Consider the following 27,896-nt stretch of genomic DNA (forward strand, 5'->3'; position numbering starts at 1 on the left):
AATTCAATATAAAATCTCTTACCTGTAAAATATTTCCAAATCCTTATTCCAAGTTATCCATTAAGTTCCGGTAAAAAATGTCCTTGAATTATTTCTCCTCTTAAAATGTTTTTATTTATTTATTTATAAACAACTGTCACTTAATTAAACTTTAAACTTAAATGTTTGTGAATTAAATGACCAAACTATACAGTACATGTATAACATAGAAGAAACCGTCATTTTGTTTTTTAAGTGTCCATTTTTAAATTGTTTTCATTTAAATACATTGAAGTTATTTCATCAGTTTATTTTACAATGTTTTTCCTTTGTTTATTCTTTACTTGGTTTTCTTGTTTTGATCTCAAACCCCAGCCACTGGCAGTCTTGTATCACATGAAAAGTTTGTGAACTTCGAATATTTTCTCTAACACGGTCATATTCTGTTTCCGGTTTAATGGTTTCCATCTGTACTGTAACAGACTGCGGCAGATTTTCAAGCACGGTAATAAAGTTCTGTAAACTTTCTGCAGACATTTCTATATGCCCTAACCTCACACATTCAATATTTAACATGTCACGTGACAGTAATAATGAACTTTCATCTAGATTGATGTCCCACGACGTAACATTAACTAATGACGGTGTTGATATATTTAATTGTAGCCTCCCAGGTAGCCCCTGCAAGTCTAACGTTGATAGAGTTGAATGTTGAGACAAGTCCAAGTTCCTTCTCTCACAGTCAGCGTAGCCATATTCATCACACTCTAATCTCACCAATGATAACTCTTTCATTGAATTTTGACCGGAGATAAAATTGAAAATTTTTTCCAGTATTTTGTTAGATAACGTGAAGTATTCAATATATAAATATTGTAAGTTTTGTAATCGCGCTAAATTTTCACTCAGATTCTTTTCATAATTTGTCCATTTACCACACCGCAAAGTTACGGCCTGTAAACTGGGAAACAATATCCGGTTTATCTCAACATCTTCCTTCACCCAGTCACCATTATAATAAAGTTTTTGTACATGACTGAGATCTGTGAGAGAGAATAAATCTATAATTTCATGTAAACTGCTGGAAGTACGTCTGGTGTTTATATACAGTGATTTTATGTTTGTTTTATTTTGTTTCAACAAACGTTGTAACTGCTCACTGTGCTCGGTGTGCCGGTCAATGAAGAAATCTTGTAAACATAAGTGAATATTTTCACTTTCAGGCATTTCTTGCAAACAGGACATGAACATTTCCTGTATGTTATACAATGGATTATTGTACAAGCCCTCGTTACCTGTCATAGTTCTATAGTCGCGTGTTTTCTCGTCTTCATTTATCACAGACATCAAATCATTTGATATTTCACACATCCAGGCAGCATTCATTCCACTCATAAATTCACAAATCTTTGACATGTCCAAAATATCTTGAACATTTCTACAATTTTCTAGAACACTGTGAGAAGTAATATATATGGTGGCAAAGAATTCTTGCACAGTTTTGTGAGAAAAAGATACTTTGATAAGTTCTTCGATTAAATTTTTACTGCTACTTTCTGACAGTATTCCTGAGAGAAGACTTAATTTCATGTCGTCTGCTTTGAGATATATATCAGCAACCGTTCTATCAAATACCAACATGTTTTCCCTTGTTTCGTTACATAATGTTTGGTAAGCCAGTTCCGTTAATGATGTTATAAGACTGTAAAACCTTTTACAAAATTCATGATTTTTGAAGTACTCTGGAATTTCACTGGCAGACGATTCACGAGATGGTTGAACATCCGGGTGTTTCTTTGACGTTCTTGATAATAGGAATTCAATGATATTGGTGTAAATTTTATGTTTTGAATTTCCTATAGGAATGTTGTTACACCATAGGCAAACTATATACATGAGAAGGAGCGGAATCCCTTGTATGTGCTCTAGGCGACGGTCACGTATCACTTTATCAAAGACCTGTCTTTTACTCTTCAGTACTCTATCGTCACGGACACCAGTCATTTTTCTTATAGCATTTTTTCTTCAAGTTGCCGGGTAGAATCTGCACTTAATTGAACCAATTCTACTTTTTTGTTTATTTGACTTGTTTTGAGATTTGAAACTCCAAGCTTCCACGGTCGAGTTGTCGTTAGGATCACACAATTGTCACGTACGTATCGATGTGGGATTTTTTCTGTTTCTTCGCTGCAGTTATTATCAGGATGAGTCCATTCATCAAGACCGTCCAATATAATCAAGCATTTTTCTCTACGTAAAACTTCATCTAGTATTGCAGAAGTAGGAAGTTTCTTCGTAATTTGCTGTTCAATCATATCGTCAATTTTACAAACAGAGGGACTGTCTCTTAAGAAAATCAAAAATAAGAACTTAAAGTCTAATAACGTTTTTAACTCGTCCTTTTTAAAGCAGGCGTAGTTTTCATCGTGGCAATGAGCTTGACACCACGTGACTGCAAGATATTTTGAGAAAGCAGTTTTTCCAAAGCCTGCATCAGCTGATAAATATATTTCTTGTTGATCTTGACTTCCAAATGAAAACAGGTTCCTTAAAGACTCGACGAGTATTCTCTCCTCTTCATTGGAATTTAGGGACTTCTGTTTTACGTCGACTATATCTGGCATCACGTAGAACCCAGCTAAAGGTGTCTCTACTTCTTCAAGAAGCGGCGACAGAGGTATTGAACTGCATCTTTGTCTATAAAATTTTATCAGGTCGCCTTGAAGTTCTGAAAAGAGAGTAGAAAAATAATTTTCAGTGACGCATCTTTCTATATAATATAAGTACAGAGAAAATTCAGGTACTGACTAACTTCAATGTTGCCTATTTAGGATACGAATTTGTACATGATACTGAAGAAATAGATATGTAGTTTAATATAACATTTATATATGTCACAGTTATATTTAGTTGAAAGTACATGTATGATGCTTATATGAATGTGGTAACCATACAACAAACGGTTAGTAAAGAGTTATAAAGTATATTATCAGTATACATGAATAATAAATAATTAAGCAATCAAGGAAGGGATGAAAAACAACACGTCAGGAACATCAGAGTGGGCGTACGTTATTTTATTTATCTACCGGTTTCGGTCATATAATGACCTTCATCAGGATAGTAATATCAGGATGTATAATAATTATTATGTTTGATACTTTTCTGTCTCCGTTTATTTAATCAAAACAGAAGAAATGTATTTGATAATATTAGATTAAATGTTTTCTTAAAAAACAACAACAACAATAAAATGTCTACCGCACCACAGTTTGAAATTGTCACAACTTTTCGTATAGTCCCGGATAAAACGGGATTTGTTTTGACTTGGAAATACGTCGCGCTTTTTATTGAGTTACAGTTTGGGGGCTATCATGTTAAGGTCTTAGTTAGCAGGGTGATCTACTTTGTCGACGGTGTTAGTAAGGCTGGAAATTTGGACCAAATATAAACTTGTCATACTAACTAGATTGTAAAATGCAAGTGAAAATAATTAAAGAATTTACAATACTAGTATGTTAATTCGCAGGACATATCAGCTATGTCGATCACATATTTGATTTATTCAAGAAATAATAAGAAGTTCAGGAAAATACATGATTATGTAGAAAAAAGAATTTGAAGAAATATGACAGTATAAAAAATACGCTACAGCCTCTGCAGAGCAAACCCCTGGAAGTTTGTTTGTTTGTTTTGGGTTTTACGTCACGTCGATACAGTATAGGTCATATCGCTACGTTCCAGTTTTACTGGTGGAGGAAGACCTCAGGTGCCCTTCCGTGCATTATTTCAGGCACGAACGGGTACCTGAGTAGAACCCCTGGAAGTAAAAGATTTTTAGACCGTTGTAGTAAAGAGGTAGCTGCTTAACAAACGACCACTCTGTAGAGATTGCACTGTATAAATCTTCTCATTAGGTATATACTAAAGCGATATGTTCTTGCAAACTTTTTTTTCCACTTTTTGGAAGCGAGGATGTAAACAAAGGAGGGAGTGGAGTGTGCGGGCGAGCTAATAGAGACATTCTTCCTTCTATATATAATATAGATTTGTTATTTTGTTTTATATTTCACTCTTAATTGCATTAAAAAACTAAGAACGATAATACATGTATAACAATTGTTAATCAAGGAGAGAAAATTAAAAAACAAGGGAAAATAAATGCCCAATACATGAACTAATTCCTATCGATTTCTCCAAAAAAAGAAAAAGGATCATGAATAGTTTACTATATTGTGAAACATCGCGATGATGCTGTTACTATCGTTTGTGGTGTCATTACAGCCAAATTAATATACCTTCACCGCTTTAATAATGTTTACACTATTGACAATACTTACATGTACTAACAGTAGTTTGTCAAGATACAGAACTATGGAGGCTATTCGTTGCCAAAAATCCAGCCTTTTAAACTTGACAATGCATACTTCGGTTCTACTAAACAGATTAGTAAAATCTAATTGTGGATCCGAAAGTTACATACTGCACTGGTGCATATCTCGATTTGATAAAATGGAACTGTTAAAATGCAACTTAGATAAATTGCAAACTGTATTTAGAAAGGTAGATCTTCAAATTGTGACATGTAGAAATGTAAACGATAGAACGTACACAACACGTTTTATTCCGTACATCATGATGTTAAGAATGTAACTGCATCAGGTAACACTCTCCGGTTGACAACACCACACTTTCCGTTTACATTCTAATGCGATTAACATTTGTAAACGATTTTGCAACTTCCATATATGGCATTATCACGGAAATAGAGGAATTTTCACGAGAGCAGAATATAAAGAGAGGTAACTCTTACTGTACAATAATAATGAGTACAAAACTATTTCAAATTAAAACGTCACATACATCAACTGCATTACGGTTGGCTTTGAATATTCTCAGATTTTGTTATATCGTATTCTAGCACAGGATATTCAAATAATGCAAAATTTGGTAAGATATAATATCATAATTTAACAATGTTTATACTGATAATTAGCATAATAATATGCAAAAACTAAAGTTGTTGTATTAACAAACGGGAATGTTTCCCCTATATAAGGACACAAACCACTGCTTCTTTCGCCGACATGGTTTATGTGCCTTCATGAATTGATGAACTATTATTACATTCAGCACTATACGTGAATTTCAGTTATATGAATAAAGAGAGCTGAACATTAAGCCTGTGCTTTCTTTCTGAAAAACCCAAATTTTTCACCAAGTGTATATAATCACGGAACTATTCAAAGTTTACTATCGATAATTCCGTTGTATAACCGAAAACTTGTGAAAATGTCCCATTCAATGTTGAAATAAATATTCAGTGTATCCTATCATCTCTGTTAACCTCCATTGGGATATATTTTTAAGTCATAGCTTTTATTATTAAATATATGAAAGCTGCCGTAGATAAAGGTCTTCAGCGAACCCCTTTTATGCATTTTACTAAATCAGTGACAGCTGTAAAATCTGTGTATACATGCTGTCAATAGCTGTTACTGAGACTTGCTGTCTTTCTGATCAAAAACAGACTTTTTATTAAGTTTTGTAAGCAATGGCTATCTTAGAGATAAAATAAACAAGGAATACATAAATTGATAATCAACATATACTTTGGACTTATTTGAATATTATTATTAAAAAAATGGTAAAAACGGGAAAATATATCTATACAGTATGGTAAAAGTAAAAAAAAGTTATGTACGAAAGAGTACATACAAGAGAGGTAACACTTACTGTACAATAATAATGAGTACAAAACTATTTCAAATTAAAACGTCACATACATCAACTGCATTACGGTTGGCTTTGAATATTCTCAGATTTTGTTATATCGTATTCTAGCACAGGATATTCAAATAATGCAAAATTTGGTAAGATATAATATCATAATTTAACAATGTTTATACTGATAATTAGCATAATAATATGCAAAAACTAAAGTTGTTGTATTAACAAACGGGAATGTTTCCCCTATATAAGGACACAAACCACTGCTTCTTTCGCCGACATGGTTTATGTGCCTTCATGAATTGATGAACTATTCTTACATTCAGCACTATACGTGAATTTCAGTTATATGAATAAAGAGAGCTGAACATTATGCCTGTGCTTTCTTTCTGAAAAACCCAAATTTTTCACCAAGTGTATATAATCACGGAACTATTCAAAGTTTACTATCGATAATTCCATTGTATAACCAAAAACTTGTGAAAATGTCCCATTTCAATGTTGAAATAAATATTCAGTGTATCCTAGCATCTCTGTTAACCTCCATTGGGAGATATTTTTAAGTCATAGCTTTTATTATTAAATATATGAAAGCTGCCGTAGATAAAGGTCTTCAGCGAACCCCTTTTATGCATTTTACTAAATCAGTGACAGCTGTAAAATCTGTGTATACATGCTGCCAATAGCTGTTACTGAGACTTGCTGTCTTTCTGATCAAAAACAGACTTTTTATTAAGTTTTGTAAGCAATGGCTATCTTAGAGATAAAATAAACAAGGTATACATAAATTGATAATCAACATATACTTTGGACTTATTTGAATATTATTATTAAAAAAATGGTAAAAACGGGAAAATATATCTATACAGTATGGTAAAAGTAAAAAAAAAGTTATGTACGAAAGATTACATACAACTTTGGTTTTAATTTTACTATAATAATTGTTAAAAGGTTTTTTTCTTTTCAAGTCATACGCTAGAATTAAGATTACTAAAATAAATGTAATAGTAAATTCTACTACTAGGAAAGACAACAGCCAGAATTTGGTCTGTATTAGTATTTGGTCGTATCAAAATTACATCGTACAATCAAATGGGCAGACAGCAGTTCAAGCGTCGACAGCTGTATCAGTCTATACATGTCGGCGCAGGAAACACAATTGCCGGACTGTAAGTATTCATCTATTTTTAACATATCCCAACTGTGTTCGAGTAAATCAATGTTATGGATTCATAGTCAACATCCAAAGGAGCATGCTTACAAATTTCAGGCCCTGTGCAAGCTTTACTTCACGTAAATTTTGACTGAAAATAACCACACTATCAGATGAGATGTGGCATTTTTATTTTTAAGTCACAAAAACTTATATTTTCTTAAGATAATAAATCCTTTTATAATACGATTCGTAAACTTCAACCTTTCGTCATGATGTATTCCAAACCATACCTTCAAAAATGCTTTTCTGTTAAAGTTAAAGGGTATTTAAGTTTGAGTGTCATCAAAATTTTAGTAACGTCACCTGCCGTTCACCTCCTTTTAATGCCATTCATCAGCAAGAATACATAACGATGAAAGCCGTTCAAGGAAACGATTTTCAGCGCTTTTGTGCTACAGTAACTAAGAAAGAGTAAAACGTTTTTGTTTACTTAAAATATTAATTTATACATGATACTTTCTTATAGACCTCATGCTTACGAAATCCATCTACCCTTCAATACTTTCACAATTTTCCACCAAAATAAATGCTTTATTTTACAGCATATTGTGACAATATGCTATAATTATTATAGCATATAATAAGGAAACACATAAAACAAAGGCTATGGGAGCAAGATAACGGTAACTCTTACGAAACGAAATGAAGAGCACCCTTACTTGCATAATACCTTGTAAGTTTATTACAAAGTATCTTAAACACATAGACAAACAAGATATTCCAGATTCCAGATTCAATTAACATTTTAAGTTCATATGTATGCATTTTGAAAGCGTCTGCATGCATACTTCAGTACAGAATTTATCATAATGAAAGAAAATTATTTTGCAAAACTAGAATTCAGATCGGTTAGAAACAGTTGCCTTTGACTGCTCGTGGACCTGAACTCTACCAGAGCACGAACTGGGACTTAGAAGCTTCAATAAGGTCTTCCTTTGACGAAACGCGTCCCAGTTCGTGCTAGGTACACTCCTGAACCTCGACCCTCACGTGGTGGGCGGGATCCAGGAGCACCCCTGACATCACGATAAGCTCTATGCACAGGTGTCAGAGGTATCAGTTCCCACCATCTTTAGTACTAAGTTAAATTATTAAAATAATAATAATAATAATAATAATAATAATAATAATAATAATAATAATAATAATAATGATAATAATAATAATGATAATAGAAAGGAAGATAGGTGGATAAAGGACATTATTAAAATAAACCTTTTCGTCTTCTGAATGTAATTTTGAACATGTAAGAAGATAGATGTGTTTGATTCATATGAGAAATTGGCATCGCCGAATAGGATGTCAGTTGTAATATTTCGTAAATTGTCAAGACGTTCAGCAAGTTGTGCATTAAAGCGTGGACACTTAAAGAAGTAATGGCACGTGTCTTCGATTTCCCCACATTCACATTGTCGTGTGTAATATACTTGATCAGTTCTCGAGCCAATATAATAGTACTTCGGGATCTTTTGTGAATTTGAGTTTAACTTGCTTTTAAAAATACTTAAGGATGTAGAGCTTCTATAATCATTTGGGAGTTGATTCCATTCAGAAACAGTAAGTGGAAGAAAAGAATTTGAATAAAGCTGGGTGCTGCAATGTATAGTTCTAGAATTGGCAGAATTGCGAAGATTATTTGTAGTAGTATCGCCAACATTATCAGGGACTAACTTGGATAGTACGACGGAGTTATGTTGTTTTTCATCTTATGAATTAAAGTAAGTCTATGATTTCTTCTCCTGATTTTAAGCGGTTCAAATCCAGTTTTTGTGTATAAGTTTGAGAAAGAAACAAGTTTATTGGCCCCAGTGATAATTCTACAAGCTTCAAGCTGTATTTTCTCAATTTCATATTCCTGATGTATTGTTATGTTGTCCCATACGACATCTGAGTATCCAAGAAGTGGTCTTATAAACGTAAAAGATATGATTTCTAGAGATTTTCTATCAAGAATACATTTTAATTTTCTCATGACGTTTATTCGTTGCCATGCTTTTGTTTTGATAGTGTCAATATGATGATTCCAAGTGCCGTCATTTGAAAAAGTAACACCAAGATGTTTGTGAGTTATGACTTCCGATATTTGAGTACCGTTCATTTCTAGAGGGAGGGGGGATGGATAGGCTTAGAAACTTTTCGAGAAATTAATAATGATTCAGTTTGATTTGGGTTAAAGGTAACCAGCCATTCATTTGCCCAATTAGTGACTTTATTCAGATCATCATTCAAAATATTCGCAGCTGTTATCGGATATTCAAAAATAATATACTAGCTTACTTGTATCATCAATAAATAGTCTAATAGTGGAATTTTTATCACAAACAATATCATTAAGATAGACAAGAAAAAGAAGAGGACCAAGGATGGAACCCTGTGGAACACCAGAAGAAATATTGATACTATCAAACATGGCTCCAGGAAGTACGAATCTCTGTTTTCTCTCTGACAAATAATCACAGAACCAATCAAGTAAATGATCTGCTATACCAGTCAACTTCACTTTATACAATAGACCCCAATGCCATACACGATCAAACGCCTTTGAAATATCACAGAAGACGGCGCGAACTTCTTCTCCGGCATCAAGAGCTTGACAGAATATGTTGCACTTATTCATTGTCCCTCATGTACAGACCCAATCAAACCGAGTCTGCCATTCTTATGAAATTTTGTTGTGATTAATGCTTCCGAGGGATCTCTTTGTTTCCAGTTTTTATAGATAGATACGAGCTGGTTTGTAGTAGAATCATTAGGTACAAATCCAGATTTCAAAGAGGTTAAAGAGTTGTTTGAAACGAAGAAATTAAAGACATGTTTGTGAATATTTTTTTCTAAGACCCTGCTGATAGTGCTAAAAAGAGACATTGGCCTATAGTTTGATACATCTTGAGGGTCATTCTTATTAAATACTGCACAAACATGTGCTAACTTCCACTGAGAAGGTACTTTTCCAATAGATAAGGAACGATTAAAAAGATTACAGAGAGGATTTGCTAATTCGTCAGCAAGTTCTTTTAGTATTTTGTTGTTAACGGTATCTGGACAAGACGCTTTATCTAATGTTAAAGATTTTAATATTAGAGTTACTTCATCTATGGTGATAAAGATGTGACTAAGTTTAGGATTGTCAGAATTGTTTTCAATGTGTGGAAGGTCTTTGTTGTTATTTTTTTTAGCTCGGTTTGAGTTTGAAATAAAGTTATTAAGAAGGTTAGCCTTGTCAATATCTGATGTAATAGGAGTACCATTCCAGTGTTATGTGATGTTGGTGTAATAAATTGTTTAAGTAGTTTCCAATAATCAGATGAGCTTATGTTTTCATTTTTTATTTTCTCTGCAAGTTTTATCGTATAATCTTTTTGGCATTTCTTTGAAGTTCAGTAGTTTTATTTCTTAATTGTTTGTATATGTCCCGGTGTTGTTCTTGTTGTGTTCTTTTTGCTCTGTCATATGCTCTTTTGCGCTTTCTCATGAATTTTCTTAGAACATTGTGCATACAAGGTGGTCGGAATGCCGAACTGTCATTGATTTATGAGGAATATGTTTTTTCTGAGAGTTTTAAGATTTTATCAGTTACATTGGAAGAGAAGATGTTGATATCTTCATGGAAGAGAGAGTTCCAGTTAAAAGTACACACATCAATTTTAAAATTATTATAATCGCCCTGATCGAATTTCCAAATAGACCCTTTGAAGCATTTTCGATGGGGTTTAGAAGCTTTTAAACAGCAGTAGATAGGACAGTGATACCTTACATTTTTGGCAAGAAACGGTTAACCTACACCAAATAAAGTCACCACGCATGTTGATGATAAAAGAAAGATATCAATAAGATACTGAGAAGATTCAGTAAAGTGTGTTGGCTTATTGATAACTTATGTCATGTTATATTGTGAAGCTATTCTATTTATTTTTGTGCTTGTGGAAGACTTAAGCATATCTAAATTTAAGTCACCCGTGATCAATATATTATCAATATTAGTATCAAATGCTTACCCTATAGAATTCTCAATATTTGTCATAACAAGTGAAGAAGAGTTTGGCGGTCTGTAAAATGTGCAAAAAAAGATGTTTTTGTTTTGTAGGAGAGAAGTTCAATCCATATACTTTCAACTCCTTGAATTTCTAAGTCCGTTCTTCTGAGAACTGAAATGTGGTTTTTGTATTTTCTGATCGAAGATCAGCAAAAACAATGCTGACATTCAATCTCTGACACAGAAGTTTCACGACAAACCTAACAACAAGTAGTTCTAAAAACAGCTTAAAACTATCGATGTAAAAGAAAGAAATATTTCTATTTTGTTACAAGCATCGAACAAATTACAACGCATTTAAAGTTTAAAAGTAACGTTGGCTTATAGAATTGTCAATAAATGCACGCGGATGAATATGATTTTAATAAATGATCGAAAATGCTATTTTTAGCGATGTCGATTACCGAATACCTCAGAGCGTATTACACAAATAAATCTGACTGTCGAGTAGTGGAATATATACATGTCGGATTGTTTTGGCGAGAAGATTTTCGCTAAATTATTAACATCAATGTTAAACAACAGGTATATCGTCAACATTTTAACAACGCATTTAAAGTTTAAAAGTAACGTTGGCTTATAGAATTGTCAATAAATGCACGCGGATGAATATGATTTTAATAAATGATCGAATTCAGGAACTCAGCAAAGAACCGGAAGTAGAAGAACGAAACTATATTTTGAATGAAAAAAGATCAATAGAGAAAAAATTGAGTGATACTAATCGTACAGATTTGGAGATAATACAAACTGGTGGAGGAGTGAAGATTTGTTTGAATACGGGAGCATACGAACTTTTGAAGTTTTCAGCAGAGCAGTTCTACTCTAGTGAATCTGATCAATATAAATATCAAATAATTACTGTTACAGACAAAAAAGGAAATACAGTCGAAACAAAATACAAAGTAACATCCGGTAAGTCAACTGTTTACACACTTAACATGTACCATACAAAGTCGTCGTGTTTAATAAATGGAAAACAGTCACACATTTTCATGGAATACGATTTCCCTCAGATTATTAGTGGTATCGAAAATAAACTGAGTACAGAAAATACGTCAGTAGGAGAGATAAATCTTTGTCTGAAAAATCTATTACAAGAATATAATATGAACAACAATCAGCATGAGAATGGCACGAATAATACTAGATCTAACGTGAAACGTAAACAAATTTTGAAAGAAAAATCAGTCATAAATGCAGAAGAAACAAAACTAGACATAAATGACAGTATTAGTGAAACATTTAATGATGACAAAGAAATTGGAGCTAATGGTGACAAAGGCGACTTGGTACTGTGCATGCTAGAATCAATCAACGAATGTATGAACTCTTTGCGCGATACACTTGAAAATCATATAATCAACACAGAAAGGAGATTTGGTCAAATCAAAGATGAAATTCAAAGTGTTAAAAACCATGTGACTTGTATTAAAGATGAAACAAAATCAGAGCTTGAAGAAATTAATACAGCTACAAATATATTGAAACAAAACATAGAAAAAAACAACGATTCATTATCTAGAAAATTGCAACAAATCACAGATACAGTCAAAAATGCATATACACAAAAACAGAAGTCCGGTGAAAACAGGCGTTCGTCAGAAATTACGTCAACAGTGCAGAAAGAAACACCACCGAGAGAAAAGACTCTTATAATTGGTGATTCTGTGATAAAGGGGATTCAACAAAAAGGATTGAATGATAAAATAGATATCAAGAAATGCAGTGGAGCGAAAATAAAAGACATTTCAAACAGCCTTGACAATATGGATATGGGACCATATTCTAACGTCATAATACATGTAGGCGGAAATGACGTTAGTGGCGGCAAACGTCACGAGACGTCCTACCAGGAACTGTTGGAAATAACTGTAAAGCTGCAAGAACAACAACGCAGAGTTTTTCTATGTACTGTTTGTCCCAGACAGGATGTAGATATTAGCCAGTTAAATCGGAATATTCGTCGGATATGTCAGGAAACTGGGGCTTATTTGATTGAAACATATCAAGCATTTGTATACGGCAATGGAGATACGGTGGAGCATTATTTCTCCAGCGATGGAATACACCTAAACATGCATGGTTCCAGGACATTAGTGGCTACTATAAATAAGTGCGTACAAATAATAAAACATAAAAGGCATGTTGAAAACGCACATGTATCACAGAGTTCCGCGGGAAGGGAAATACGAATTCAACAAAATGGTATATTCTGCTGTTATTGTGGGATAACTGGTGATCACATATCGGATGACTGTTCTGTGCAGACGAGAAACGCCGCGATGCATTATGGGGGAAGACAGACTTGGAACGACAGAAGACCCGGAAGTGAAAATTATTATTATGGACAGAATAGCTTCAGAATATATAGGAATTAGGAAATATCCGACAGGCACTCAAATTTTGAAAATCAGCAATTTGAAATATACAATTGTACTTATAATAAGGTAACTACTTATAAATCTATATTCAAACAAGATCTTTATAGCGATTTTCAAACTAATATATTAATTTATAATGTATGTTACGATTTTATGTTGTATTCCACAATTGATATTTTACACATATGTTTAAATACGCGAAAAATTATCGATTTGATAGTAAAAGAACGAAAATTTATAGACACTATTGCATCTGGTAATCAAATTGTTACTTTTGAACAATCAGTGCCATACAATAAATACGGAAATGATGAATATAATTGCAAAGTACTAAATAATGTTACGCTCCATAAATCAAATTTTCCTGATAATAAATTGTTCAATTCTAAGTTTGAAAAACGAGGTTTACATATTGCACACCTTAACGTTAATCACTTAATGCCTAAAATAGACGAAATAAAATACAATCTATTAAACAAATTAAATTCGCCAGATATTTTCGGGTTTACTGAGACATTTCTTGGTGATGATACAACAGACGATGAATTAAATATTAACAATTTCACACACGAAAGAAAGGACCGTAATAGTTGTCACAAAGGCGGGGGAGTTGTAATATATATTGCTGACAAGGTGCCATATCGGCGCCGTTACGATATAGAAACGGACGAATTAGAATCTGTTTGGTTGGAAATTATTTACCCAAATTGCAAACCTTTTCTTTTAAATTTTATATATCGCCCACCAAATGTACACCAATCTTGGATTGACGATTATGAAAAACAACTAAGTATAATAGATATATCAAATATAGAATATCATATTCTAGGAGATGTCAATATAAACTTTTATCCAATGAATAAAAAGAAAAAATATGACAATACAAAATGGGGTGATTTGATAACGAAATATGGTTTGAAACAACTTATCACAGATCCTACTAGGATAACAAAACGTACCCAAAAATTATAGATCATGTTTATACAAACAGCAGCAGATATATTATTGAATCGTTTGTTTCTGATACCTCATTAAGTGATCATTATCCGATAGGTATTTCAAGATCAACGAAAGCATGTACCCGATTGATTAATGAACATAAATTGATTAAATATAGATGTTTTAAAAACTTCAATAAAATTGATTTTCAGGTAGACCTTGCGTTATCCGATCTTGAATTAGTCGAGCATATAATTAATCCGAATGAATCCCTTAGCTTATTTTACTCCATTTTAAATACTATCTTGAAAAAGCATGCACCAATAAAAGAAAAACGTATCAAACGTGAACACCGCCCGGAATGGTTTACTGATGAGATAAAATATCTTATACATGAACGCGATTACTATCATAAAGTAGGGAAACATGAACAATACAAATTGCTCAGAAATAAAATAACATCAATGATTAAAAAAAGTAAAAGAGATTTCTTTAACAATGCTATTAAAAATAACAAAGACCCGGCATTTTTATGGAAAAATTTAAAGGACGTTTCAAATCTAAATAAAAAAGGTTGTATTACAATGCCAGACAGACTAGTGACAGGTAATAAAGAAATTTACGGAACTGTAAATATTATAAATGAATTAAACAAGTATTTTGTCAATATCTCGAATGTCATACATAAAACAAAGTTTTCAAATACAAATTTTTCAAAATTAAAAGAAACTTTAGACCAAAAGCTAATATATCATGAATTTAATATTGAATTAATTACACCGTTTGAAGTAAAACTTATTATTGAAAAACTGAATATTAAAAAATCTACAGGATTAGATGGAATTGGACCAAACATCATCAAATATTGTGGAGATTATATTACACCAATAATTGCATCAATTATCAATAATAGTATTAAATCTAATATTTTTCCAGATGATTTAAAAAGAGCTCGAGTTATACCTATTTTTAAATCGGGGGATAAGAATGAAGCAAATAACTATCGACCGATATCAATTTTGTCAACTATATCCAAAATATTTGAGCGCCATATTGCCAAACAAATACACTCATTCTTTGAAAAAACGAACATAATTCATAATAAACAATCAGGATTTCGTAAAAATCATTCATGTAATACTGCACTCATTAGTTTAATAGATACTTGGTTAAAAGATGTTGACAGTGGAAAAATTATCGGGACTGTATTTTTAGACTTAAAGAAAGCCTTTGATTTGGTTGACCATGAAATACTTTTGCATAAACTTAAACTTTATCATTTTTCTGAAAATGCCGTTAAGTTTTTTAAGTCATATCTTTCTAACAGAATACAACTGGTTAAAATAGGTAATCTTCAATCTCAGCCAATGAAAATAATTTCCGGTGTTCCACAAGGCTCAATACTAACCTTTATTATTTCTAATATACATAAATGACATAGCTTTCATAGGTAATGATATAAAAATTGATTTATACGCAGATGATTCTACTCTTTATGAGTCCGGAGAAAATATATCAAAAGTAGAAATAAAACTTCAAGATCATTTAAATAACATTGACAAATGGTGCAAAATAAATAATATGGCCTTAAATCCAGATAAATCAAAATGTATGGTAATAGGAACAAGACAAAAAGTAAATATTATGAGAAAATTAATTCTTAAGATAAATGAAATAGCTCTTGAAAATGTAACTGATCAAAAAGTCTTGGGTATTTGCATAGATAACAACTTAAAATGGCACTTGCAAATTGACAATGTTTGTAGAAAACTTAACGGAAAAATTGCCTTATTGAAAAAAATATCGTATTTTTTGCACTTTGATATGAAATTATTGTTTTACAATGCATATATATTGCCCATTATGGACTATTGTTGTATTATATGGGGTAAAGGAAACACAAACTACATAAATAATGTTTGTAAGTTACAAAAACGAATTGCTAAAATCATTTTACAGCAACCTCAAAGATCTCCGTCAATAAATCTATTCGAAACTCTTAATTGGTTACCGTTCCTTGACAGATGTAAATACCACACGGCGGTGCTTGTTTTTAAAACTTTAAATAACATGACACCGACTTATAAGACAGAACTGTTGACTTTATCCGACAACAAAATATATAACTTAGGATCTAGGTCACGAAAAGATATTGTAGTATTATGGACAAGACCTAAAACAAATTATATTAAAGACACATTTTCTTATTATGGCATGAACATTTGGAACAATATACCTTTAAATATTCGTAATGCTAATAACCTTAAATGTTTTAAAGAAAAATACAAAGCATATCTTGATGTTCATATGAGTGAATGAATGAGTGAATGAATGAATAAATATATGAACGAACGAACGAATGATGCAATATTCGTATATGTTTAAACAAATTGTTGAGTGTCTGTCGAAAATATATGAGTTGTAATATTCTAAAAATTACATATTATACATTCATTTTTCTACCTATGCATATCCTGTTGTTGTTGTTGTTGTTGTGTTCTATTTCAGAAGGCCACATTGGAAATAAGATATATATGATTGTTATTGTATGTTCTTAATGTGTAACCTTCTTTAAATAAAGATATTATTATTATTATTATTATTATTATTATTATTATTATTATAACAAAATACCTCGAAAAACTCTGCATGGAAATTCTAAAATTTGAATAATTTGATTTTATCCCGTTACACTTCTCCGTGGTGCAGGGGTAACGCGCTCGTTTAGGGTGTGAGGGGTCTGGGATTCAAATCCCAGTCGAGGCAACATTTTCTTAAGTGTTTTTTTTAGGAAGTAGCCACGATATGCAAAGATAAAAAGATTATTTAAAGTGTGGCTGTCATAAAAAATGAACATAAATGATTTTTCATGCAACTTATAGTCATGCAAAATTCTGTATGTACGATTAGACTGTTATAATAAAAAATCCAAACGTAGTTGCTGCATCTTGGTGCCCTGCAAGGTTAATTATATTATATAAAAATAAACTTATAACAGGAAAATACATACAGATATACAGATCGATTTAGATTGCAAAGATCAGAAAATACCGCAGAGCTTGCAGACCTTTGATTAACATAAACAAGTACACGTCCATGGTTATCTCCACGACGATCGCTTCTAAAAGGAGAACAAAAATCATCACAAAGTAGTGATTCCGTTTCTATATTTTCTGATAACCATGTTTTGGTAAAGGACATGACATCAAATTGAAACAATTCACCCTTGAGAATATCTTTTTTTGTGGAAAAAACTTTGAACATTGTAGTGAACAAAAGAGATTGAGCTTTTGAAATTGATAAGAACACCTGATGCAGTAGAGTTGATAATTATGTTATTGTCGGGCCCTGGATTTTTATGAACATCACCAGATAAAAGGATAATTATTGACATCCAGCAAATACATTCGAAGTTTATGAAGTGATTGAGTCCTTTTATTTTCATATTTACAGCGGAAAGTAGACCTACCCTCATTCTATGAAGCATAATCTCAATATTCATTATGTTATACTGGGGTGGAAAAGTGAGTACGGTGAGGCATTCCAAATACCACAGTGACCAAAGAAAAGGGAGGACAGGGTCATTTTGAAAGGAGTCGGATTGAAAAGAAAAGACAAGATCGATATGAAAAGAGTTGAATTAAGAAAAGGGAATTGAATAAAAATGGGCATTTATTAATCATGTGAAAAATCTTCACGAGTTGATTGTGAATGTCAGTGAAAACGATAAGTAAAGTAAAAACCAGTTAAGAATATTCAGTATTCAGTAAAAAATCGTAAAAAACTTACAACACTATTAAATTAAACTATATATCAGGGTTCTGCTGTATTGCTGCATTGCTTGATTCCTAATGATATAAGGTAGAGATTATAAGTGGTAGAGTATAAGTAGCGATTGTAAAAACAGCAATTTTCTATATATATTATCGGTTCCATTGTATTATTGCAGTTTATTGTTTCGTTTTGTTTTTATTTAATTTTGAAAAACAGAAGTACCCACATGTAAATTCATTAGAGCAGGATGATAAGTAGTTTATAATTTTCAGTTACAGATCTCATTTGCGGTCTAGTTTATAAAACTGCAAATCTTTATATCAGGGTTTCACTGTATATTTTGCACAAAATTATAATATGTGTTGACATATCTAATGAAAGTCCGAAAATTAAGTAAATTAAAAAAAGTCCAAATTAAGGCATAGAATGGCAATTATGCTAGTGAAAAATGTTTGGTGAATAACTAAACACATACAAGGTTTGGTAAACGGAAATTACGCCAGTGCGTGTTCTTGTTTCCTTGCTTTCTTGTGATCTCTGACCAGTCGCTAACTGTAAATACCGGAAATGAGCGGATACATACATTTATTTACGATGATGTTGTGGGCGGGAAAATGGGCGGAGCTTATTTTATCTCCTACAGCTGAATTATGCTGATCCGAATCATGATGGTTTGACAATGTAAAGCTAAGAAAGTAACTTCTGTTTTGTCGACGTATACACGAACAATGAGTATTCCGCATGTTATGATAAACACTTGGTATTGCTACTCTCAGAAAACCAGTTCATGTTTTGTCGTTTAAAAAATGTATTTTATTGAAATACATGGTTACAACGTTAAATCGGCAAACTCAATCCAAGAATGCCACATTGGAGTTTACATACAAAGAAATACAATTGTAAATTGTCAGTAAACAAACTGTTCAACTCAGATTAACAAGCCTGGATTTTTGGCAACGATAGCCTCCATACAGAGTGACTCAAAGTTGACATAATTATGAATTTCTACTTCACTTAGTAATACAGTAAGCCTACGAAAGATCTAAAGATCTTACAAAATCACCTTCCCCCACTACTCCTTTTCTTCTCAAGCCACCTGTTAGCTTGAACTCAAGCAAAGACTAAACTTTGACTTTTTTCAGCTTCATATATAAATAAAATTGGATAGAGTAAATATCTAATCGAAACCGTTAATAACAGTAAATTATAATAACACATGTGTAACATAGAAATCCATATATGAAACAATCAACTGCAGTATATTGAATTAAAGCTAAAATTGAACGACTGCTATCACTTAGGTGGCAAAGAGCATGCTGTTAAGACATCTTTTAAAATATTTAGAATATAGAATAAATCGAAATTCAATAAATTAAAATCTTACTATTTTTAACCATTATAGTACTAAAGAATTCTGATCAAAAGCAGAAGTATACGATTTTTTAAAATGTCCCATCATTTGTGAAAATGCGCGGACAACTGAAACAAACATAATTTCCTTAATAGAAATCTATTATCTTTGACAAGCATAGCCACAGGGGCGGATACAAGATAACAGGTAAGTGGGTGCTTATTATTTAGAAGGTAGAAGACACCAAGTGGTAAAAGCAATGAAATATTTTAAGGACTGAAAATAATACATTGTAGGAAATGAAGGAAAACATGATTTTATAAGGCCTAAACTTCAAGGGGCCTAGCTAGGCTAAAATATAGTTTGGGCTAGGAGGAGCGAAACAAGAGCCCTGGTAGGGACCAGTGGGTGACAAATTTATGCACACCAACACAATCATCATATAATGCTACCTGTTAGCGTCTGTGTCTGTAGTGTAATGACATTCAAGGTTCATTACTCATGTTTATATTTATAATATACAAATAAACGACACACAAATTTGTTTTATTTCATAACTTATAAATACGAAAGAAAAACATGACATATTGCAGGTTTATTGTACAATATGCAGTTGGTCCTGTGTTGTTTGGGGATGCGTTCAATGAATGCCACCCTTCCTTGGTGATCTTTTTCATATTTTCTGAGGGTGTTTTTTGTGGTTTTGTTTTGACTGGCTGACCGACTTCTACTTACTTATTTATATTCTTACTCACTTACATACTTACTCACATTCTTACTCGCTTACTTACTTACTTATTTGCTTGCTTGCTTACTTACTTACTTACTTACGTTATTAACGTTACGCTACGTTACGTTACGTCACGCCACGTCACATCACGTCACTGCACTTCACTGCACTGTACTGCACTGCAGTTGCACTGCACTTCACTTCACTGCACATCACTGCACTTCACTTCACTTCACTTATTTACCTTACTTACTTACTTTCACTTACTTTTACTTACTTATTCATATATATGTAAACGAGCACATAATTATGTCATACATTTCTGTCAACAAACTAGTATCAATTTATTTAAATGGTACTTTTGATTGCCTTAAGGCCTCACAGACGGTAGGATTAAGTTGTACAACACTAATTAGAGATATGATGTACAATTTTCCAAACAATCAACAATTGCATTCAGACCATAATTCTGCATTGTAGGAATCATTAGGTTTCTCCCTTCCATTTAATCCCGTACATACTTTACTCACTAAAAATATTTTTTTCTTCATTAGTAATGATTAAAACAACTCCATTTTGTAAAGTCTATATAATTGTCACAGGGCGAGATTAATGTGCAGCTCGACCGAGACTCGAACCGAGGTCCCTCCGTATCCCGTACTGCGGCTCTACTGACTTAGCTATCCGGTCGCCTACAAACTACCTCCGCTGATTAGACAACAGTTCAATACCGTGACATAATCATTTTCTGAATACTTTGGGATTCAAACATACCACAACTATGGGTCTTCTGAAGAGTTTTTTAACATCAGTTTACCCCATCCTACTACATTGTTTACCTTTCAGTCCTAATTGTTCTGGAAAACTATATTGTTTACCTTTTAGCCCTAATTGTCATTAAACACATTATCAAGGGATAATTGGGAAATATGTCATCTGTCCACTTACAAACTCGATTGCATGATTTCAGTCGGCCATATTCCATAGCCACGAATGATAACTAATGTTATCCCTGTCCAAAATTCCGCCAAATTGTTCCCTTTTTAAATGAACTCAAAATAAAGACTTTGTATTTATTAACTCGATTTTTCGATAAGAAAGTGACATTTTTTTCAATAACCTTATATAATTTATTTTCTATCTATATATGGTTGCTATGGTAAAAATATGAGTTTTGATGGTAAACAAAGGTATTTTCTTGACCGGAAGTAATCTAACACAGCGTTCGCCTGCTAACTAGCTGTCATCACATGTATACAATATATTAGATGGGAAAGAATATTGAGATATTGTTTGACTATCAGTTGAAAAGGCGAAATATCAATATGGAAAACAACTATGTCATGTATGTGTAGTTTATAGGTGTTGTTTTAATTTTTTGACTGATATATTAGTTAATAAAGCCATGTACACTAAGTGCAGCATCAGCCGGACACATGGCGCTTCGTAGCAACCACGTAGAAAACGTGAACGGTAACTAAACGAGATATGGCAAAGCGCATGCTCACGGACTGACTTCCGTTCTATCGAAATACTGCATATACATATAGGGGCAGGGGACATATTCGAATGATGGCCCCGGTCAAATTTTTTTAATAACTCAGCCATGGTGTTTTGAAGGTACTGGAAACTTTTGATATTTCTCTGTCATTGTAATTCTTTCTTGTTTGTGTGTAGGAAATGAGAAGTATTTTTGGGTTTTTACCCGAAACTAAGCATTTTGGTAGCTTTGTTTTTATTTCTGACTCTCCGAATGGAGGCGAAAACGTTAAAAATCAAGCTTTGACAGTTGGCGCAAAACAAGTAAGAAATTTCGGATAAATTTTGTGAAAAATCTAAACGAATGACAGACACTTAATTGGTGATTTTTGAAAATGCCATAGCTTGCACTGCGTGTTAGCGATAATTTTTAAGGAATCGGGCGGAATCTGGAGTATGCTGCACCTTCATGAACATTGCCCATATTTGTATATTTTAGGTGTGATTTTGGCTGGGTGGGGGTAAATATAAATTGCTGTCAGTCATTCTTTTAAGGAGCAATGCATGCAAACTATTATTTTCTTCAATGTATGTCATATATCATTGAATAATGCTGTTCAACTGGTTATCTGCCTGTGAAACAGATTTTGAAATATTTGGAATTGTGTTTCTGGTCACACTGAAATACAAAATTGTTCATTTTTAGGTCCCCTGCCCCCTATAGCGAAAGTTCGTAAGTGCTGTCATCGTGGGAGGTCTGTACAGCAAGTATTTAGAGCCTATCCTGTAAATTTAGTTGTATGAATTCAAGAAATAGTAGCCTTCACACATTAATTAAGCCGAAAAGGGTCGGTCCACTTTCTAAATTATAATTATGTATGTATTTTACATAATTATTGTTTTTTTATACTATTAAATACTATTATATTAGTGCCTATTTGGAAAAGGCTTGGTTTAAACATATTTTTATTCAAGGTAATATATACATGTTACTAATTTACAATTTAAGCAGAAAGGAATTGGACCGAGAGCTACATAGCTCATGGTAGTCCTCTCCTTGGAAAAAGGCTTGATTGGTGAGCAGTTATCATTCCATGAATATGCACCACTCAACCCCACACAGTGAGAATAGCGGGGGTGCGGGGGGCATTGACTTTAAACCAAGCCGACCTCTGGTACATTATTCGCCCTGCGGGGGATACTCAGATAATAACATACCTGCCTTATGCCCCGGAATAGCGCAAACGTCAAAACACGATTCTTTTTTCAACCTGCACTCCCCCGGGGCGAGGGAGGTGGTTAAAAATGACTGGTGTATTACAAAAATGCAGATAGGTCCTTATAATCCCACTGGTTTAGAAAAATGCTTAAAGCTGTAAAGGATTTTTATGAAACTTAGCTCAATTGTTTAGTACATCCAGATAATGTGCAGAACTTATATGGCAGGTGTGCCGGCTCAAGGTCGGGGTCACACATACAGGTCAAAGAATTATGACTTGGGTTTCATGCCCGCTCCTTATCTCCTAAACTCCATGAGGGATTTTCATGCACCTTGAGTAAACGTTAACCACATCGAGACCATATGCAGAACCTTTCTTTGCGTCACCGCGGACTATATATATTTATTTATATATATTTATACTAAAAACTGTTTGTTATTTTTTATGCCTCCAAAAACGAAAATTTTGGCATTTGCATGGCGTTTGCAAATGGGGTACTGTAATTTACAGATGGCGAAGCGTTTGAAAATGGTGTTTTACAAATGGTGTAACTATCCAAACCTCTAATTTGCAAATGGCGTCATGTAAAATATGTACGAAAAACAAAAATAAAATATGTACGAAAAACTAAAATAAAATATGTTTGCAAAACTTAAATAAAATATGTATGCAAAACTAAAATAAAATATTTTTGCAAAACTAAAATAAAATATGTATGCAAAACTAAAAAAATATGTATGCAAAACTAAAAAAATATGTATTCAAAACTAAAATAAAATATGTATGCAAAACTAAAAAAAAATATGTATGGAAAACAAAAAGCAAAAATGTACGAAAAAAAAAAGTATAAAAAAAATAAGAAATGAAAAGGTCATTTTAATGCCACCGTTCATACGCTTTGCAATGTGTTGTTCAGCTACGTACACATTTTCAAGGTTATTAGTACGAATCATTTCTAATGGGCGACGAATGTTCAAACACACAACCACAATTGTTACGGAAGCTTGCTTGATAACTTTCTCACATAAAAGTGTCAAAAGTTGCTCGCAGGATCCGAACCAACAGCGGTGATGTCATCGACCTTATTACGGGGGAGGAAGTGTTACATTAGGGATGGAGTTCTTATGATAACTTGTTAACCGGAGCTCTTGTGATAACTGTCACGGAGTTCGTCGGAAAACTATTGTATATACCGCAAAACACTCGTCAAAAATGGTATTTTCATCTTTAAAAAGTGAGTTTTAGGTGCTTAATAAAACTTTAATGATTAAGCTTGCCTTACATATTGTATTATATGTCAAAAACTAATTTATAGTCCATTTTTCATTCCCTCTTGCTTAAAATCTTGTAGTTTTGAGTCAAATTTCCAAATTATTTGCCAAATGGTAAGTATTGACCTGAATATTTCAAGTCTTCATCTTTGCCATACATAATTACCTAATTATAATGCAAAATTGCAAACATAAAGCCCCAGCTGACAAATGTATACCCGATTTTTTTCAAATGTCCCGGAGTTCTTGTGATTACTCAAAATATGTCCTGGAGTTCTTATGATAACTTTTGTTACTGCCAATGTGTTTCTTGTGCTAAATCACAGCACTTTTAGCGGTTTTTATTATTCAATAAGGTTGTAAATCATTATGAAATGTAGTACGCTCATTTTCTGCACAACAATTAGAATATATAATGTTGGTTTTGAGTGTATTTTAGTTGAAGAGATGATATTGAGATATTACTACTAGTAGTTCTGATCCCTCGATTCATTTTTATGGTAATTTTGCTGACGCAGATTTCGTAGACTGGAAAAAGGATTGATGTAGAGCATTGACTTTCATGATAAAATGCCCTCAAGTATGGTGTCTTCATGTATATTTTTCTGCCGATGTTTGATGGGTATTTCCCCTATGTAATCTTAGTGGAGGAAACTCTGTTAATTTTGCTGTAATTGATAACAAAAATATATTTTAGTCAAACTTATTTCGCTCGAACCCGGAGGGACTTGCAAATTTGTTCGAGAGATCGGTAGTTATAGAGCCAACCGCAGTTGAGTTTTTATTATATTGTCGTACTTTTTGGAAACATAGGTTTGAAGAAATTATCCTGGTTTTATACATGTACTTGTTTATTATGGTATAAAATGATACAAATTACTTAGCCCTTAGATAAGCGATGAACAACTATATATTAACTGCTTAAGAAAGATGGTTGAGAACAACGTGTAAGTTTTGAGACATTTTTTGTGTTTTAGGCAATGATACTGCCGCTGATTCAATCTTTACTGTAGATGATAACCTATCACCTGTTTATCCTTTGCAGACACTCAAGACCAACCTTTTATCCACATTGCAAAGGATGACGTATTATATTTCATGAGTATTTATAACCTTATTGAATAATAAAAACGCTAAAACGTGCCGTGATTTAGCACAAGAAACGCATTGGCGGTAACCAAAGTTATCATAAGAACTCCAGGACATATTTTGAGTTATCACAAGAACTCCTGGACGTTTGAAAAAAATCGGGTATAAATTTGTCAGCCGGGGCTTTATGTTTACAATTTTGCATTATAATTAGGTAATTATGTTTGGCAAGGATGAAGACTTGAAATAAACAGGTCAATACTTGCGAATTGGCAAATAATTTGAAAATTTGACTAAAAACTACCAGATTTTAAGCAAGAGGCGATGAAGAATGGACTGTGAATTAGTTTTTGACATATAATACAATACGTAAGGCAAGCTTAATCATTAAAGTTTAATTAAGCACCTCAAACTCACTTTTTAAAGATGAAAATTACCATTTTTGACGATTGTTTTGCAGTATATACAATAGATTTCCGACGAACTCCGTGACAGTTATCACAAGAGCTCCGGTTGACAAGTTACCATAAGAACTCCATCCCTCGTGTAACACTTCTTCCTCCGTGCTAAACACACTTGGCCACCTAAGCCCCCAAATCGGTGACAAATATCATGCTCAGTCAGCCTAATCTTTATATATTTTGGGCAGTTTGTATAATTCAAACAAACCAAAAAGGAAGTGACGTAACGACATTGATCGATGCCCGTCGTGTCGTTGTATGTCGTGTTTACTCTGTAAGGTCAATATAATCCTTACATATATTTCACAGATTTTCGATTGTCTTTCTGTATTTCCAAAAGGTTAATCGAAAAACTGGTTGTGTACCCAGTTCTTTGTATTTGGTCCGTATTCTTGTCAGTTTATATATTTTAGGCAGTTTATATTGTATATCCTTATCATTTGTATACCATTATTATTATCATTGTTTTTATCTATTAAAATTATTGTTATTATTATTATTATTAATATTATTATTTTTTTTATTACTTTTATTATCATTATTATTATTATTATTATTATTATTATTATTACTATTATTATTATTATTACATATCTTTCAGTTATTGGACAATCGCCATTTTTACGGTTGATATTTTGAAAAATATAGCTAATTCACCTCAACTTTGCAACAACAAAAATGTAACTTTTACACATTATGGGTGTCCGTAATGCCCCGGTCACATATTCACAGATAATGCCACGTCAGAGCTACGGTCTATTCGTTAACGGATTACTACGGAAATGTAAAATTCCGTAGTCCGCTACGGTTCCAGTACGGAGTTAGAGGGATTTACCATCAAAAGCCCCGGTAGAGACACGGATTGTTACGGACCGACACGGTTTGATACGGAGCGACACGAATCAGGACGGACGCACTACGGATACACTACGTTCTGCTACGGTATAAGCACGGGTTAGTACGAATAAATACGGTCTGATACAGAAAAGAACGAATTGATAAGGAGAAGAACGAATTACCACGGATCTATACGACCTAATATATCCGCCCACAACCTCTTGCATGCTCATTTTCAAAATGCCTCATAGAAAACGAATTGTAGAGTTTAATGATTTGGGCGGAAAGGATTCGGCCTCATCGCGTCCGACCCCCGAGACATATCAGGTCCGATAAAAGTGAATATCTTGAAGGACGCCGGATCCCCAACAAGTTCGCCCATGAGAGCCTCATACTAAACATGAAGAGGCCTTCGTAAAAAAAGCCTATCTGTAGTCCACCATCTTCTCTGCCTTCTCTTACCTGAGTTGATATGGACTAGTAATCATTAATGAAAAATGTTGATCAATACTGCTTCTCTTTTGATTTTAAAATTTGCTGTTTATTTTACAATTACATAAATTATCGTGAATGTTTATGTTTTAAAAATATGTAAAAAAACTTGTTAATCAATCTTATTATTACTCAAGGGCCAGCGTCCGAGGCTTATGGGACACTTCGTTTTATGTACGTATTTACTCCAATTTCACGATCCAATGTTTGTAAAATATGTAACATTAATTTTTATTCTATTACTTATGAATTGTTGTACGATATCAATCTTTTTTACCTCTATGCATGTCATCAAGCAGCTCGACCACTGCCTCCGCATTCTGAGCCATTTCAATATAAACCTGCAGCCAGTAAATGGCAATTATCATTTATTGAATGTTCACGCAAATATGTCTGTTTTTAACAAGAAGGTAGTATTTATGCCCTTAAAAAGTACATGATACTTTATTTAATCGTACTAAACAGTGGTGGACCGTACCATTCCTTACCGTTTCGTTTTGCAACGCAATTCACCGTGTAAGACCGTGCTATTCCCTGCCTCTCCTTAGTACAACGTATTCCGATCGTGGCTTTCCGTGACAATGCCGTATTAAATCCGTATTAAAACCGTAGCTTATACGTAGGGGCTTTCGGTACAAATACGTAGTTCTCGGTACCAAACCGTCGGAATCCTTGATAAGTTTGGGCCTACGTATCAGTACGGACTAGTACGGTTTTCGTACGGACCACAGTGTGGTCTTAAATCGGAGGTTGTCTCTAACAATGGTTTGACTTATCCCAATTCTGGAAAACCACTCGCATAGCGTATTTAAATAAAATCTTACTTGTTTTCATCCGGTTATAACGTCTCCTCTCTAAAAACCTCTGAAAAATGTTTCCATTCTTCTGTCTGTCCTGCCTTGTTTCATCTG

The 27,896-nt window shown here is 33.1% G+C and overlaps 1 protein-coding gene across 1 annotated transcript; it reads right to left on the reverse strand.

Moving 5' to 3' along the window:
- Positions 1 to 28: 28 nt before the first annotated feature.
- Positions 29 to 27,896, reverse strand: LOC132723824 (uncharacterized). The gene is made up of 2 exons (XM_060708614.1): positions 27,810 to 27,896; positions 29 to 2,707 (listed from the first exon to the last, which is right to left on the reverse strand). The coding sequence occupies exon 2, from the start codon at positions 1,981 to 1,983 to the stop codon at positions 313 to 315; it is 1,671 nt and encodes a 556-aa protein (XP_060564597.1). The 5' UTR covers positions 1,984 to 2,707; positions 27,810 to 27,896; the 3' UTR covers positions 29 to 312.

The sequence above is a fragment of the Ruditapes philippinarum genome, unplaced genomic scaffold (assembly GCF_026571515.1).
Source record: "Ruditapes philippinarum isolate M1 unplaced genomic scaffold, ASM2657151v2 ctg175_1_1_1_1, whole genome shotgun sequence".
Taxonomy (NCBI): domain Eukaryota; kingdom Metazoa; phylum Mollusca; class Bivalvia; order Venerida; family Veneridae; genus Ruditapes; species Ruditapes philippinarum.